The 13,090-nt window shown below is 42.3% G+C and overlaps 1 protein-coding gene across 3 annotated transcripts in view; it reads right to left on the bottom strand.

The window, feature by feature from the left end:
* The window catches only part of sec22a (SEC22 homolog A, vesicle trafficking protein), a 57,896-nt gene that overhangs the window by 20,390 nt on the left and 24,416 nt on the right, over positions 1–13,090 (bottom strand). For all 3 annotated transcript variants that reach the window (XM_033024869.1, XM_033024870.1, XM_033024871.1), the window contains exons 3-5: positions 12,241–12,404; positions 10,749–10,928; positions 3,250–3,368 (exon numbers count right to left, since the gene is read on the bottom strand). In XM_033024869.1, the coding sequence (XP_032880760.1) occupies positions 3,250–3,368; positions 10,749–10,928; positions 12,241–12,404 (463 nt within the window). The remainder of the gene's footprint in view (positions 1–3,249; positions 3,369–10,748; positions 10,929–12,240; positions 12,405–13,090) is intronic.

Here is a 13,090-nt window from a genome sequence, read left to right as displayed (position 1 = left end):
CAATTGCCAATTATCTTATTGACGTTAGCAAGACAAACTTCTACTCAGAATGGTTCCACCATCTTCACTCTTGCTCTTTGAACTCAATTACTTGAAAGCTTTTCCTTTACCTATGTGTTCTTATTTTGCTTAAGTTGAACAGTTTTTATATCCACATGGTTCAACTTGTTTGCTTTCCTGCCCTCACGTGTAATACCAGTCTTAATATTTTTTAATAAAAATGGAGGAACCCCAACTCCAATTGATCATCTTCTGCCCAAAAAATCCATAAATATTTAACCCGTCTTAATGATGGGGCGGCAGAGTAGAGTTGCTGCCTTACAGCTGCGGAGACCCGTGTTCGATCCTGATTACGGGTGCTCTCTGTACAGAGTTTGTACGTTCTACCTGTGAAGCCGTCAGTTTTCTCCGGGTTCTCCGGTTTCATCCCACACTCCAAGGACGTACAGGTTTGTAGGTTGATTGGCTTCGGTAAAAATTGTAAATTGGCCCCAGCGTGCTACATAGTGCTAGTGTACGATCATTGGTCGGCGGAGTCTCGGAGGGCCGAAGGACCTGTTTCCACACTGTATCTCTAAAGTAAAGTCAAAAGATTCACAATTTGTCAAATAAATTACGGTTGTTTGTGCTTATGGCTTGGCAACACTTCCTCCCACAAACCAAAATCCAAATTCTCATTCCTGGCTTGAACGTGGCTTAGATTCAACACTGTCCCAAATTGCTGAAGATAGTTTGGTGGAAGAACTCTGGATACTTAGATCCTAGCAAGCAAGTCAGCAATTCTATCTCGATCTAGTTACAGAAAACTTAAGCAAGGGAAGTCCTTGCAAAATGACATAACGTAACATAACAGCAACCGGACTACACAAGGGTGACGATTGTAAAACAATCTGGTGAGTACCATCCTATCAACGACTGGAAAGCAGTCATGAGCAACTATCTACCTCATTGAAGACCCTCGGACTATCTTTAATCGGACTTTACATGGATTTATCTTACACTAAACGTTATTCCCTTGTCATGTATCTGTAAACTGTGGATGACTCGATTGTAATCATGTCTTTCTGTTGACCCACAACAAAAGCTTTTCACTGTACCTTGGCACATGAGATAATAAACTAAACTATCTCAGCTCTGGAAACTTGTTTTTCTTTAATCTCAAGAAATTGGGGGGGCTCAGTAAAGTGACAAACTGGGACAGGGTCAGATTAGTTGCAGATATTAGTGATTGATGCATTAATAGTTGATAGGTATTTAGGGTCCATACGAATTTTATTTCAAAGTGTGTGCATTTACTCCAGTGTTCAGTTACGTCCTTACAAAAGTAACGCCATACTTGTCATCTATTGTCATCTCCTATTTCTCAGCCAGCTACAACTAATAGTCTCACTAGTGCTCACCTCTTCAAATCTAGGTTAAAAGCCTATTTGATTTCTGATGGAAAATCATTCTTAATACATTTTATTTGCAATCAAGCATTGTTTGCTCTTTTCAACAATCCCCTTCAGGCTCTCTCAGAAAGATTGCATTGAAACATTTTAAAACGTCAATATTTTTGTTTATAGTGAACTTACTTCAAATGGATTGGCAATGTTGATCAATTTAGTTTGTATTCAAGCCAATGCATTAGCAAGGAATGCACGATCACAAGCTCTATGTAAAACAGGCTTGGGTCAGGAGGCAAAAAGGGCTGCTAATGCTGGAATCTGGAACAGCATGCAATTTACTGGAAGAACTCAGCAGGTCAAGCAGTAACTGAGGGAGGAGTGGGTGGATGGGGGGGTGGGGGTTAGATATGCACCTACATGGATAGGCGACTTTTCGGGACTACAGCTCTATTTCCCTGCTTTTAACCCCACCCCCCACCTTCCCCCCTCAACTACAATCAGTCTGAAGAAGGGTCCCAACCCGAGTCGTCACCTATCCATGGTTCTCCAGTGGCGGGCATGGTGGTTCAGCAGTAGAGTTGCTGCCTTACAGTGCCAGAGACCCGGGCTCGATCCTGACTACAGGTGCTATCTGTACGGAGTTTGTACGCTCTCCCCGTGACCTGCATGGGTTTTCTCCAGGATCTCTGGTTTCCTCCCACACTCCAAAGACGTACAGGTTTGTAGGTTAATTGGCTTGATACAATTGTAAATTCTCCATAGTGTGTGTAGGATTGTGTATGTGTGTGAGGATAGGATCGCTGGTCGGTGTGGACATAGTGAGCCGAAGGGCCCGCTTCCGCTCGGTATCACTAAAACTAAAAGATGCTGCCTGACCCACTGAGTCACTCCAGCACTTTATATTCTAAACAAACGCATGTAAAGATGATACTTATTACAGGGACAGATACACACTTCAGCATATCTTGGGGGCAGCAACTCATCTTGATGCAGGTTTAAAAATTAAATCTATTTCTGCAGTTTAGAATTCAGTTGCAGGACATGGCACAATCTGCACTTTCTATATTATTATGCTATTAAAAATGATAGGCTGGATTTCGAGTCACTTATTTGCTTGGAATTGAATGAACACAATTCCTCGATAAACTTGGTAATAATTACATCGGAACTATTTAACATAATGGCAGCACTTAGTTGCAGTTATCCGCTGCTGCCTGCCCGTGGTTAATAAGGTTCATTACTTTAGCTCAAACCTTAATGAGAATTCTCTCATCAGATCACTTTTTATCCTGGGGTCTATTAATATACTTTGCTCTATGCCACCTAAGGCCAGGAGCTGGACTCTATTCTAAACGTGCGTTATCAGTAGCATGACAACTACCTGGCCCCGCTGAGTCTCAGGTCTTTGTACAGTGAAAACCTTTTGCTGCGTGCTAACCAGTCAGCGGAAAGACAATACATGATTCCAATCGAGCCATTCACAGTGTACAGATACATGATAAGGGAATAACGTTTGGTGCAAGGTAAAGCCAGTAAAGTCCAATCAAAGATAGTCCGAGGGTCTCCAAATGAGGTGGATAGTAGTTCAGGACTGCTCTCTAGTTGCAGTAGGATGAGTCAGTTATCTGATAACAGCTGGGAAGAAACTGTCCCTGAATCGGTTTCGCCAGCTCCGCAGAGTGCAGTTTGTCATTTCTCAGACAAGGCTGAAAATATCCATGTTGCGATGGGATATTAATCTAAAACAGTGCGCACTTATGTTGATCCTTAAACACCGCACATGAAAGATGTTTATGCATTAAACTTGAAATTTAATTAAGAGAGTAAATATACCGACTTGAGTAAGTACTGTGCATCTCACCTGAAATAAATTTTCCATTGCATGAAATCCACGGATTAGATTTAAAGCTGCACATAGGAAGCTTAGTAAACAAGATATGAATCCTGGCAGCTTCACTGGTTCCAGTCTTTGATTTGGAGCTGTGGCAACAAAGCACAATACAGAGTCGTGAATCTGGTTGCATTTTACAATCCCCAAAAGAACGTACACATTTGTTCATTCTGACATTTGTTTAGCGGCAAATATTTACCAGCCCCAAATGATCGATGCATGAATTGAAGTGATATCGAGGCACAAGCCGCAACTTGCCTTTCCACACAAGGACACAAAGTGCTGGATTAACTAAGCAGGCCAGGCAGCATCTCTGGAGAACATGGATAGATGGCGTTTCGGGTCGACAACCTTCTTGACCTGAAACGTGCAGCACAGTGGCGCAGCAGTAGAGTTGCTGCCTTACAGCGCCAGAGAACCAGGTTCGATCCTGACTACGGGTGCAGTCTGTATGGAGTTTGTACTTTCTCCCTGTGACTGCATGGGTTTTCTCTGGGTGCTCCGGTTTCCTCCTACACTCCAAAGGCGTACAGGTTTGTCCGTTAATTGGCTTCAGTAAAATTGTAAATTGTCCCTATTGTGTAATGTAGGATAGTGCTAATGTACAGGGTGATCGCTGGTCGGCACGGACTCGGTTGACCTGTTTCCGCGCTGTATCTCCAATGTCTAAAGTCTACTCCAGCACTTTGTCCTTTTGCATATTAACCAGTATCTGCATTTCTTTGTTTCTACACTTGGATTTCCAGTTTGCTTGAATTAGCTGCCCTCACTGAGAGGAGGAAAGATGTGCTGAGGAAAAGGTGACAACATGCATCTTTCATGAAAATGACATTTCAGCAGGACGCCATCTTGAAGGATTTCAATGTAATTTCTTTAAAGCTGCAAGAGCCAACTCAGCACTTACACTATGCACTTCCAAGGCCTACAGGTTTTGTTATACGAAAATTTTCCCGAACAGTCTGACTTGCCACTAAACAGACGAGTGAGCCTTATTTCTTTTCTACTAGTCAGATCCTTGATCCTGTTCCCTTGCAACACGTCTCCAGTTCTTGTAACACATTTTTGTTATTATATAATTTGTTGCTAAGACACATTCCAGTGACCCACAATCAGATATGGACAAAACTGTACCTATAACGTCACGAGAATCAGTAGCGGGCGGCACGGTGGCGCAGCGGTAAAGTTGCTGCCTTACAGCGTCAGACGTGGGTTCGATCCTGACTACAGGTACTGTGTGTATGGAGTTTGTACGTTCTCCCTGTTACCTGCATGGGTTTTCTCCGGTTTTCCCACACATTCCAAAGTACAGGTTTGCAGGTTAATTGGCTTGGTAAAATTGTCCCTAGTGTGTGTGTGTGTAGGATAGTGCTAGTGTACGGGGATCGCTGGTTGGCATGGGCTCGGTGGGCCGAAGGGCCTGTTTCTCTAAACTAAACAGATCAACATTTCCCACCTGTGAAGAATGTTTCATTGAACTGAGAGCTGGAGGACTACAATTCTGCCAGAGGCAATGCCTTCAAAGCAGAAAGGTGGAAAATCGATTTAATATGGTTTGCACCTGATTTACTTCCCGAGAATGAATAATTGGACAAAGAACAAAGTTCCCCAGTACAGATGTAGGGAGAAACTGTTACCACTGCAGTGAGAGTCAGCAGCCAGACAATACTGATTTCAGACAAAGAAGCCAAGAGGCAGTCTGCCACATCGCTTTAGTATAGTTGACTGCAAATATCATTCCAGACCTATTATTTTTAGTGGCACTAAGCTTGCAAATAAAATGAATAGTCCGTAACGTAGAGAGTACAGCTATGTAGCGGCCAAGTTACCACACAAGCATCCAGAGACCCGAGATTACTGATCCACAAATACAATAGTTTAAATCCAGCACAAGAGTCGGGGAATTTAGTTAATGAAGTACGTCCGGAATAAAAAGTTAATGGCAGTGAAGATGCTCACACAACTCTCCGATTATGACAGAAAGTCATTTGATTCACAAATATCCTGCGGGAAAAGAAATTTGCCATTCTTATGACATTTAACTTTTCAATGTGATGTGGCAGACTCTTAACTCTTCCCCGTAATGGCCGAGCACAAACTCAGCTTGGGGGAAATTAAGGTTGGATGTTAAATGCAGGCTTTGTCAGTAACGATTACATTGCGTGAATGAAATATAAAAACGGCATTGGCTTGTTTTTGACATCCTCTCACTGGAAACATAGCATAAAATGTAAACTATGATTTCAGCAGCTGGTACTGGCTTCCATTTTGCCCCGCCTAGCTGTTGCAACTGTAGTCCAGCCAGAACATAGAATGTAGAACAGTACAGCATAGGAACAGGGCTCTCAGCCCACAATATCTGTGCCGTACATGATGCAAAGTTATCCTTGGCCTGCATGCGATCCATATCCCCCTCCATTCCCTGCATATGAGTGGAGTTTTGTTTATTGTCACATGTAACTATGTACAGTGAGAAACTTTTGGTGCATGCTATATATCTGGGTGCCTATCTAGAAACATGGAAAATAGGTGCAGGAGTAGGCCAGCACCACCATTTAATACGATCATGGCTGATCGTTATCCAAAATCTGTACCCCGTTCCTGCTTTTCCCCCTATCCCTTCATTCCGTTAGCCCTAAGAGCTAAATCTAGCTCTCTCTTGAAAACATCCAGTGAATTGGCCTCCATCTAAAAGCATCTTAAATGCCATTACTGTATCTGCCTCCACCACCGCCATTGACACGGTGTTCCAGGCACCCACCTCCTTCTGTGTCAATAGACAATGTGTAGGAGTAGGCCATTCGGTCCTTCGAGCCAGAACTTGGCCCTGCACATCTTTAAACTTCACCTCTTACCTTAAAGCTCTGCCCTCTAGTTTTTGACATTTCCAACCTAGGAACCAAGGTTCTGACCGCTACCCTATCTATGCCTCTCATAAATTTATATACTTCTGTTAGAAGCATTACATTTCTTTATATTGTACATTCCCACACATCAATACCGCAAGAGTCCGAAGATGGGTCTCGACCCCGAAACTTCACCCATTCCTTCTCTCCACAGATGCTGCCAGTCCAACTGTGTTAATCCAGCTTTATGTGTCTATCTTCAGCGAGAGAACAAACTGCTTTCATTTTAGGCATTCTCTGCTGCAGGAAATAAGATCACAACAGGGCCAATTCTGCTGCATTCTCCCTTCCTATTCAAGCCAATATACTGAGCTTTAATGTAAGCACATACACAAATGGTCTCAACACAGAAAGTAAAAGAGCACATTGTCGATCCCGAATAAAATCAGATGAGGAAGCGATGGTTAAGTGGTTGACTGGTCACTCAAGAAATCCCAACACCAGATAACTGAAACTCTTCCCACGGCAGTAAATAACGACTAGCTTGAACATTTCAACTGAATATTTTTAGCAATCATTTTAGTTCTGCTTCAACCAAAAATGATCTATTCTTCTAGTTTACTTTAGTTTAGAGATACCGCGTGGAAACAGGACCTTCGGCCCACCGGGTCCGCACCGCCCAGCAATTCCCACACACATTCACCATCCTACACACTAGGGACAATTCGCAATTATACCAAGCCAATTAGCCGACAAACCTGTTTGACTCTTTTAGAGTGTGGGACACAATGGGAGATCCCGGAGTAAACCCATGCAGGTCACATACAAGAACGTACAAACACCATGTAGAGAGCGCCCATAATCAGGGTCGAACACGGGTCTCTGGCGCTGTACTGCAGCAACTCTACCGTTGCACCACCGTGCAGGTATAAAATTATATAAAAATATATAAAATAAGCAGTTATAAAATTCAGCCGAATCCATTTGCACTTAACATAGAAAATAAGTGCAGGATGAGGCCATTTGGCCCTTCGAGCCAGTACCGCCATTCATTGTGATCATGGCTGATCGTCCCCTATCAATAACCCGTGCCTGCCTTCTCCCCATATCCCTTGACTCCACTAGCCCCTAGAGATCTATCTAACTCTCTCTTAAATCCATCCAGTGACTTGGCCTCCACTGCCCACTGTGGCAGGGAATTACACAAATTCACAACTCTCTGGGTGAAAAAGATTTTCCTCACCTCAGTCTTAAATGACCTCCCCTTTATTCTAAGACTGTGGCCATTGGTTCTGGACTCGCCCAACATTGGGAACATTTTTCCTACATCTAGCTTGTCCCGTCCTTTTATAATTTTATATGTTTCCTCATCCTTCTAAACTCTAGTTAATACAAGCCTAGTCTTTTCAATCTTTCCTCATTTGACAGTCCCGCCATCCTAGGGATCAATCTCGTGAATTTACGCTGCACTGCCTCAATCACAAGGATGGCCTTCCTCAAATTAGGACACCAAAACTGTACACAATACTCCAGATGTGGTCTCAACAGAGCCCTATACTTCTGACATAACGCTGCAGCACTGATTTAAATAATTATTTCTTCCCTGCTTCTACCCCGCTGTTATCTGACCACTGAACAGATTAATCATAAGCTAATGGTGTAGTCCCGATTTCCCAACCTACCTCATTGTGGCCCTCATACTTTTTAAATCTACGCTTTCTCTTTAGCTGTCTACCAACCTGTAACACTATATTCTGCACTCTGGCTATTTTCCTCTTTGCATACCTGTTGCGTAAGGCTTGATTGCACTTATGGCATGATTTGACTGGATAACATGCAAAACTTTTTCCACTGTTTCTCGGCACATGTGACAATAATAAACCCAAACCAATATTCATCCACCACATCACTAAAGTAAAACAAGCAAATCCCATTGCAGGCTACCAACATTCATCTGGGCAAGGCTCACAATTCAACACTACCTACAATTTAATGTCAGAGTCTCATGTTCAGAACAAGGGCATTGTATGTTCTAAAAGCAGTGCACTGGCATGGATGTAGAGTTGCTGCCTTACAGCGGCAGAGACCTGGGTTTGATCCTGACTACGGGTGCCGTCTGTATGGAGGTTGCACGTTCTCCTCATGACCTGCGTGGGTTTTCTCCAGAATCTTCTGTTTCCTCCCACCCTCCAAAGACGTACAGGTTTGTAGGTTAATTGGTTTGGCATAATTGTAAATTGTCCCTAGTGTGCAGGGATCGCTGGTCGGCGCAGACTTGGTGGGCCGAAGTGGCCTCTTTCCACGATGTATCTCTGAACTAAACCAAAGTGATTAACTCTTTCAGATTTAGATTACTACTGATTTGTTTGTGCAGACCAAGGTTTATCTCAAATGTTTCTTTCAGAGAATACAACAGAGTCCTTCCCAGTTGAGCATGTTCTTAAACATGATTGAAAACCGCATCAAAATGAAAACTAATATACACAAAGGCTGTTCCAATGTGTAAAAAAAAATCACTGTAAGGTTTGAATGTTGTAAAACTCAGAATATGACATCAAGATAATCCACATAAATTTATGGATTTTATACTTTTAAATTCCAAAGCATTTTATGTGAGTTTTTGCATTAGGTTACTGAGTACATTATTTGAGCTTTATTATGAAATAGTTAACTGTATATTACATAGAATGGGTTGCCAACTATGCTAAAATATAACAACATTAAAATTGTATAAAATGCACTGGAAATGTTTTTTTTATTGAAAAACAAATCACACCGAACTCCAATAGACCAATGCTGAAAGACCTTCACAAAGCTCCCTGAAATTCTTTCCATTAACCAATCTTTTGGTGAAGTATTATCAAGACAATATAAAATGTTGTCAGGTAACACTTATGTGAATTGCCTTGACATCATACATTAAGATGGTGGCATTAATGTGGAAAAAAATTGAAAGGTCTTTCACATTTGCCAATAAATAAGATCAGAAATAAATTGCATCACAATCACAATCACAATAATACTTTATTAGCCAAGTATGTTTTGCAACAAACGAGGAATTTCATTTGTCAAGTCAGTCATACAAATAAAAAGCAACCGAATACACAAAACACATTTTAACATAAGCATCCACCACAGTGACTCCTCCACATTCCTCATTGTGATTGGAAGGCGAAAAAAGTTCAATCTCTTCCCTTTGCTCTCCCGCGGTCGGGGGCCTCGAGCCCTCTGTTGACGGGACGATCTTGACTCCCGTAGCCAGCGGTGGGCCCTCCACGTTGAGGCGATCAGCTCCTGCATCGGGGGGATCGAACCCTGCGTCGGGGCTGGTCGAACGTTCCGCGACGTTGGAGCTCACGACATCCAAGGCCTCTCCCGAGACTGCGAGCTCCTGATGTAAAGTCTGCAGGCCGAGGTTGGAGCGATCCCAGGCAAGGGATCGACTCCGATGTAAGTCCATGCCCCGTGGTGGTGCCGAAGGTCAGCCTGAGGAGCCCTCCAGCTCCATCGATGGTAGGCTGCAGTGCGACCGGAGTATGCGATCCAAAAATTAATCGCACCCGATCGCATAATAAATTGTATGCCCTTATTTTCAATTATTGATAGATCCATATAAAGGTATCAATACTCTGGGAAACAGCATAAAGCAGGTTTTTGCTGCTCCTATTCACTAATGTTTGCAATGCACAATGCACAAGACAAGATCTTTAAGCATACAGATTTGTGGAAACACCGAGCATATCTTAGTTTAGTTTAGTGAAACAGCATGGAAACAGGCACTTTGGGCCACCGGGTCCACGCTGACCATTGATAACCCATTCACACTAGTATCCATTCCCTCCACAGATGCTGCCTGACCTGCTGAGTTCACCACTTTGTGTTATATTCTGCCAAACAATGTAAAATCAGCTTTTAACATTTTAGCTTGCAGTAACAAAAATATAAGTTTATTTGAATTGCTATTGAAAAGATCTTTATTTTTTTTAATCCTGCAGGGAAAAATAACTTTGTTATTACGAGTCTGAAACTCCAACCCTTTACCCTATTTCTCCCATTGACCCAAGTGTCTGTATATTGCGATATTCCATAATACAATGGGGCGGTCATGGTGGCGCAGCGGTAGACTTGCTGCCCTACAGCGAATGCAGCGCCGGGTTCGATCCCGACTACAGGTGCTGTCTGTACGGAGTTTGTACGTTATCCCCGTGACCTGCGTGGGTTTACGCCGAGATCTCTGGTTTCCTCCCACACTCCAAAGACGTACAGGTTTGTAGGTTAATTGGCTTGGTAAATGTAAAAAAACAATGTCCCTAGTGGGTGTAGGATAGTGTTAATGTGCGGGGATCGCTGGTCGGTGCGGACGCGGTGGGCCGAAGGGCCTATTTCCGTGCTGTATCTCTAAAACTAAAACAATGCTTTGTTGAAAAGTAACTGTTGCATTTTAGAAGAACTACATGTAATCAGAATTAAAACGTGAACTTGGCTTTGGTTGAAAGATGAACTGCTGTTTATCTAAAGGGTGATAAATCTTAGAAGGCTTCCAAGTGCATGACATTGTGGGATCAAGTTAGAGCACTTTTTGACATTGTGTTTCTATGAAATTTGTCAGAAGTAAAGTACTCTCACCTATCCCCTTGGAAGGGGGGAAATGTAGACGTACGTTTCCATTTGCTGTTTCGACATCAAACATTGTAAGCTGATGGGCTGGTCTCAATTTGATCTCAGTCTGCATGTCAGCTAGGTTTATCTTCGTAGCTAGTGACCGGGGGTTATTGAACCTCTGCTTCGTCTTCTGGATGAAATTATCTGGCGGGAAAACATCATTTGAGAAATAACGATCAAAAGCTAAATAATGCAGATCTGCTTAAACTGGGCGACACGGTGGCGCAGCGGTAGAGTTGCTGCCTCACAGCGCTTACGGCACTATGGACCCGGGTTCGATCCTGACTACGGGTGTTGTCTGTACGGAGACTGTACGTTCTCCCCGTCACCTGCATGAGTATTTTTTAGAAGGATGAGAGGGGATCCAATTGAGACATATAAGATTATTAAGGGATTGGCCACGCTAGAGGCAGGAAACGTGTTCCCGATGTTGGGGAAGTCCAGAACCAGGGGGCCACAGTTTAAGAATAACGGGTGGGCCATTTAGAATGGAGATGAGGGAAAACATATTCACCCAGAGAGTTGTGAATTTGTGGAATTCTCTGCCTCAGAAGGCAGTGGAGGCCAATTCTCTGGATGCTTTCAAGAGAGTTAGATAGAGCTATTAAAGATAGGGATATGGGGAGAAAGCAGGAACGGTGAACTGATTGTGGATGATTACAGTGAACGGCGGTGCTGGCATGAAGGGCCGAATGGCCTACTCCTGCACCTATTGTCTATTGAAATACTCAGCAAGTCAGACAGCACTATGGAAAGAAACAAACTTAGTTAACATTTCAGGTTGACGCTTTTTGTTTTACAAAAGTAGGAAAAACTCTCAAAATGTAATAGCATTGACGTACAGGTGACCCAAAACGTCACCCATCCATATTCTCCAGAGATGCTGCCTGACCTGCTGAGTTACTCCAGTGTCCTTTTGCATCCAAAAGAACCCTTGTAGTCACAGGGAGAGCACACAGACAGCACCAATGCTGTCCTTAAAGAAAGAGGCAAATGTCCTAAGAGGCAAATAAACCCAAATAATAAACATGTTATGTCCACCTTCAAAGTTAGTTCTCTCATATGAGAAAGACTTGATGCATAACCCATATGATTAGAAATTAAAGAGACAAGTTTATATATTGTTCATTATTCATTGTACATTAATTTACAATTTACCTGAAAATGATCAACTACAGCCTGGTCTCAATTAAACAAGGATAGCCTCAATCATCTCCAAATTTCCATGGGAGAGAAAGGTCTGACTTAGACACAAAAACAGACAGTACCAAAATGACAAATGATTTTCCATGTAATAAAATTAGATTAACATTTTCTAAAGTGCATCATCCTTCTCTCAGTAATATGTAATTAACACTTTTCAAGTCTTTCCACTCCACAAATTAGCACTTTAGAAGGCAAATTATCATTACTTCTATCATCATACAAGTCATTTATAAAAAGCCTGGAAGCTTACCAAATTCTATGAAGGAGTATGGTCTGACAACCGTGTTAATCCTTGCTGTATCGTATAAAGTAATGAATTCTCGTTGCAGTTCATCCAGGAAGCAGAAAGCGAGCACATTTGGGTAATTTTCAGAGCAGATTATCATATACCCCACTCCTAATGAACTTATAAAACTAAGGAGAGAAAGGACAAATTAATTAGGTCTGTAATAAAGAAAGTAATGAAACAATTACTTTGATGAAATCGTTTGTGAATAATTTAGCACAATGTACATTACGAAAATTGCACTATTATACATTTGCTAATATATTTAAGTACAGTTGACTATTCTGAAAAAACACGAAACCATATTTCAGTCGTACTCCAAATTTTACTGGCTGTGCTCTCAAATGCCTCAGACTCATAAAACATTAACGTAAGACTGTTTCTCTTATGAGCCATCTAATTTAATCCTACTCTCCTTTCCACATTTCAAGTAATTGAAGGATTTACCTCAGTAGTTTGCAATTGTGTTTTCACACACACACACACAAAATCATCTTAGACAATAGACAATAGGTACAGGATTTGGCCATTAGGCCATCCCTTGACTCTGCTATCTTTAAGAGCTCTACCTCTCATGAAAGCTTTCAGAGAATTGGCCTCCCCTGCCTTCTGAGGCAGAGAATTGGCCTCCCCTGCCTTCTGAGGCAGAGAATTCCAGAGATCCACAACTCTCTGGGTGAAAAAAGTGTTTCCTCATCTCCTTTCTAAATGGCCCACCCCTTATTCTTAAACTGTGGCCCCTGGTTCTGGACTCCCCCAAAATTGGGACCATGTTTCCTGCCTCCAGCATGTCCTTAATAATCTTATATGTTTC

This window comes from Amblyraja radiata, chromosome 7 (genome assembly GCF_010909765.2).
Source record: "Amblyraja radiata isolate CabotCenter1 chromosome 7, sAmbRad1.1.pri, whole genome shotgun sequence".
In the NCBI taxonomy this organism is placed as follows: Eukaryota; Metazoa; Chordata; class Chondrichthyes; order Rajiformes; family Rajidae; genus Amblyraja; species Amblyraja radiata.
Note: the sequence above shows the minus strand (reverse complement) of the source record. Positions and strands in the feature narration are given on the sequence as shown.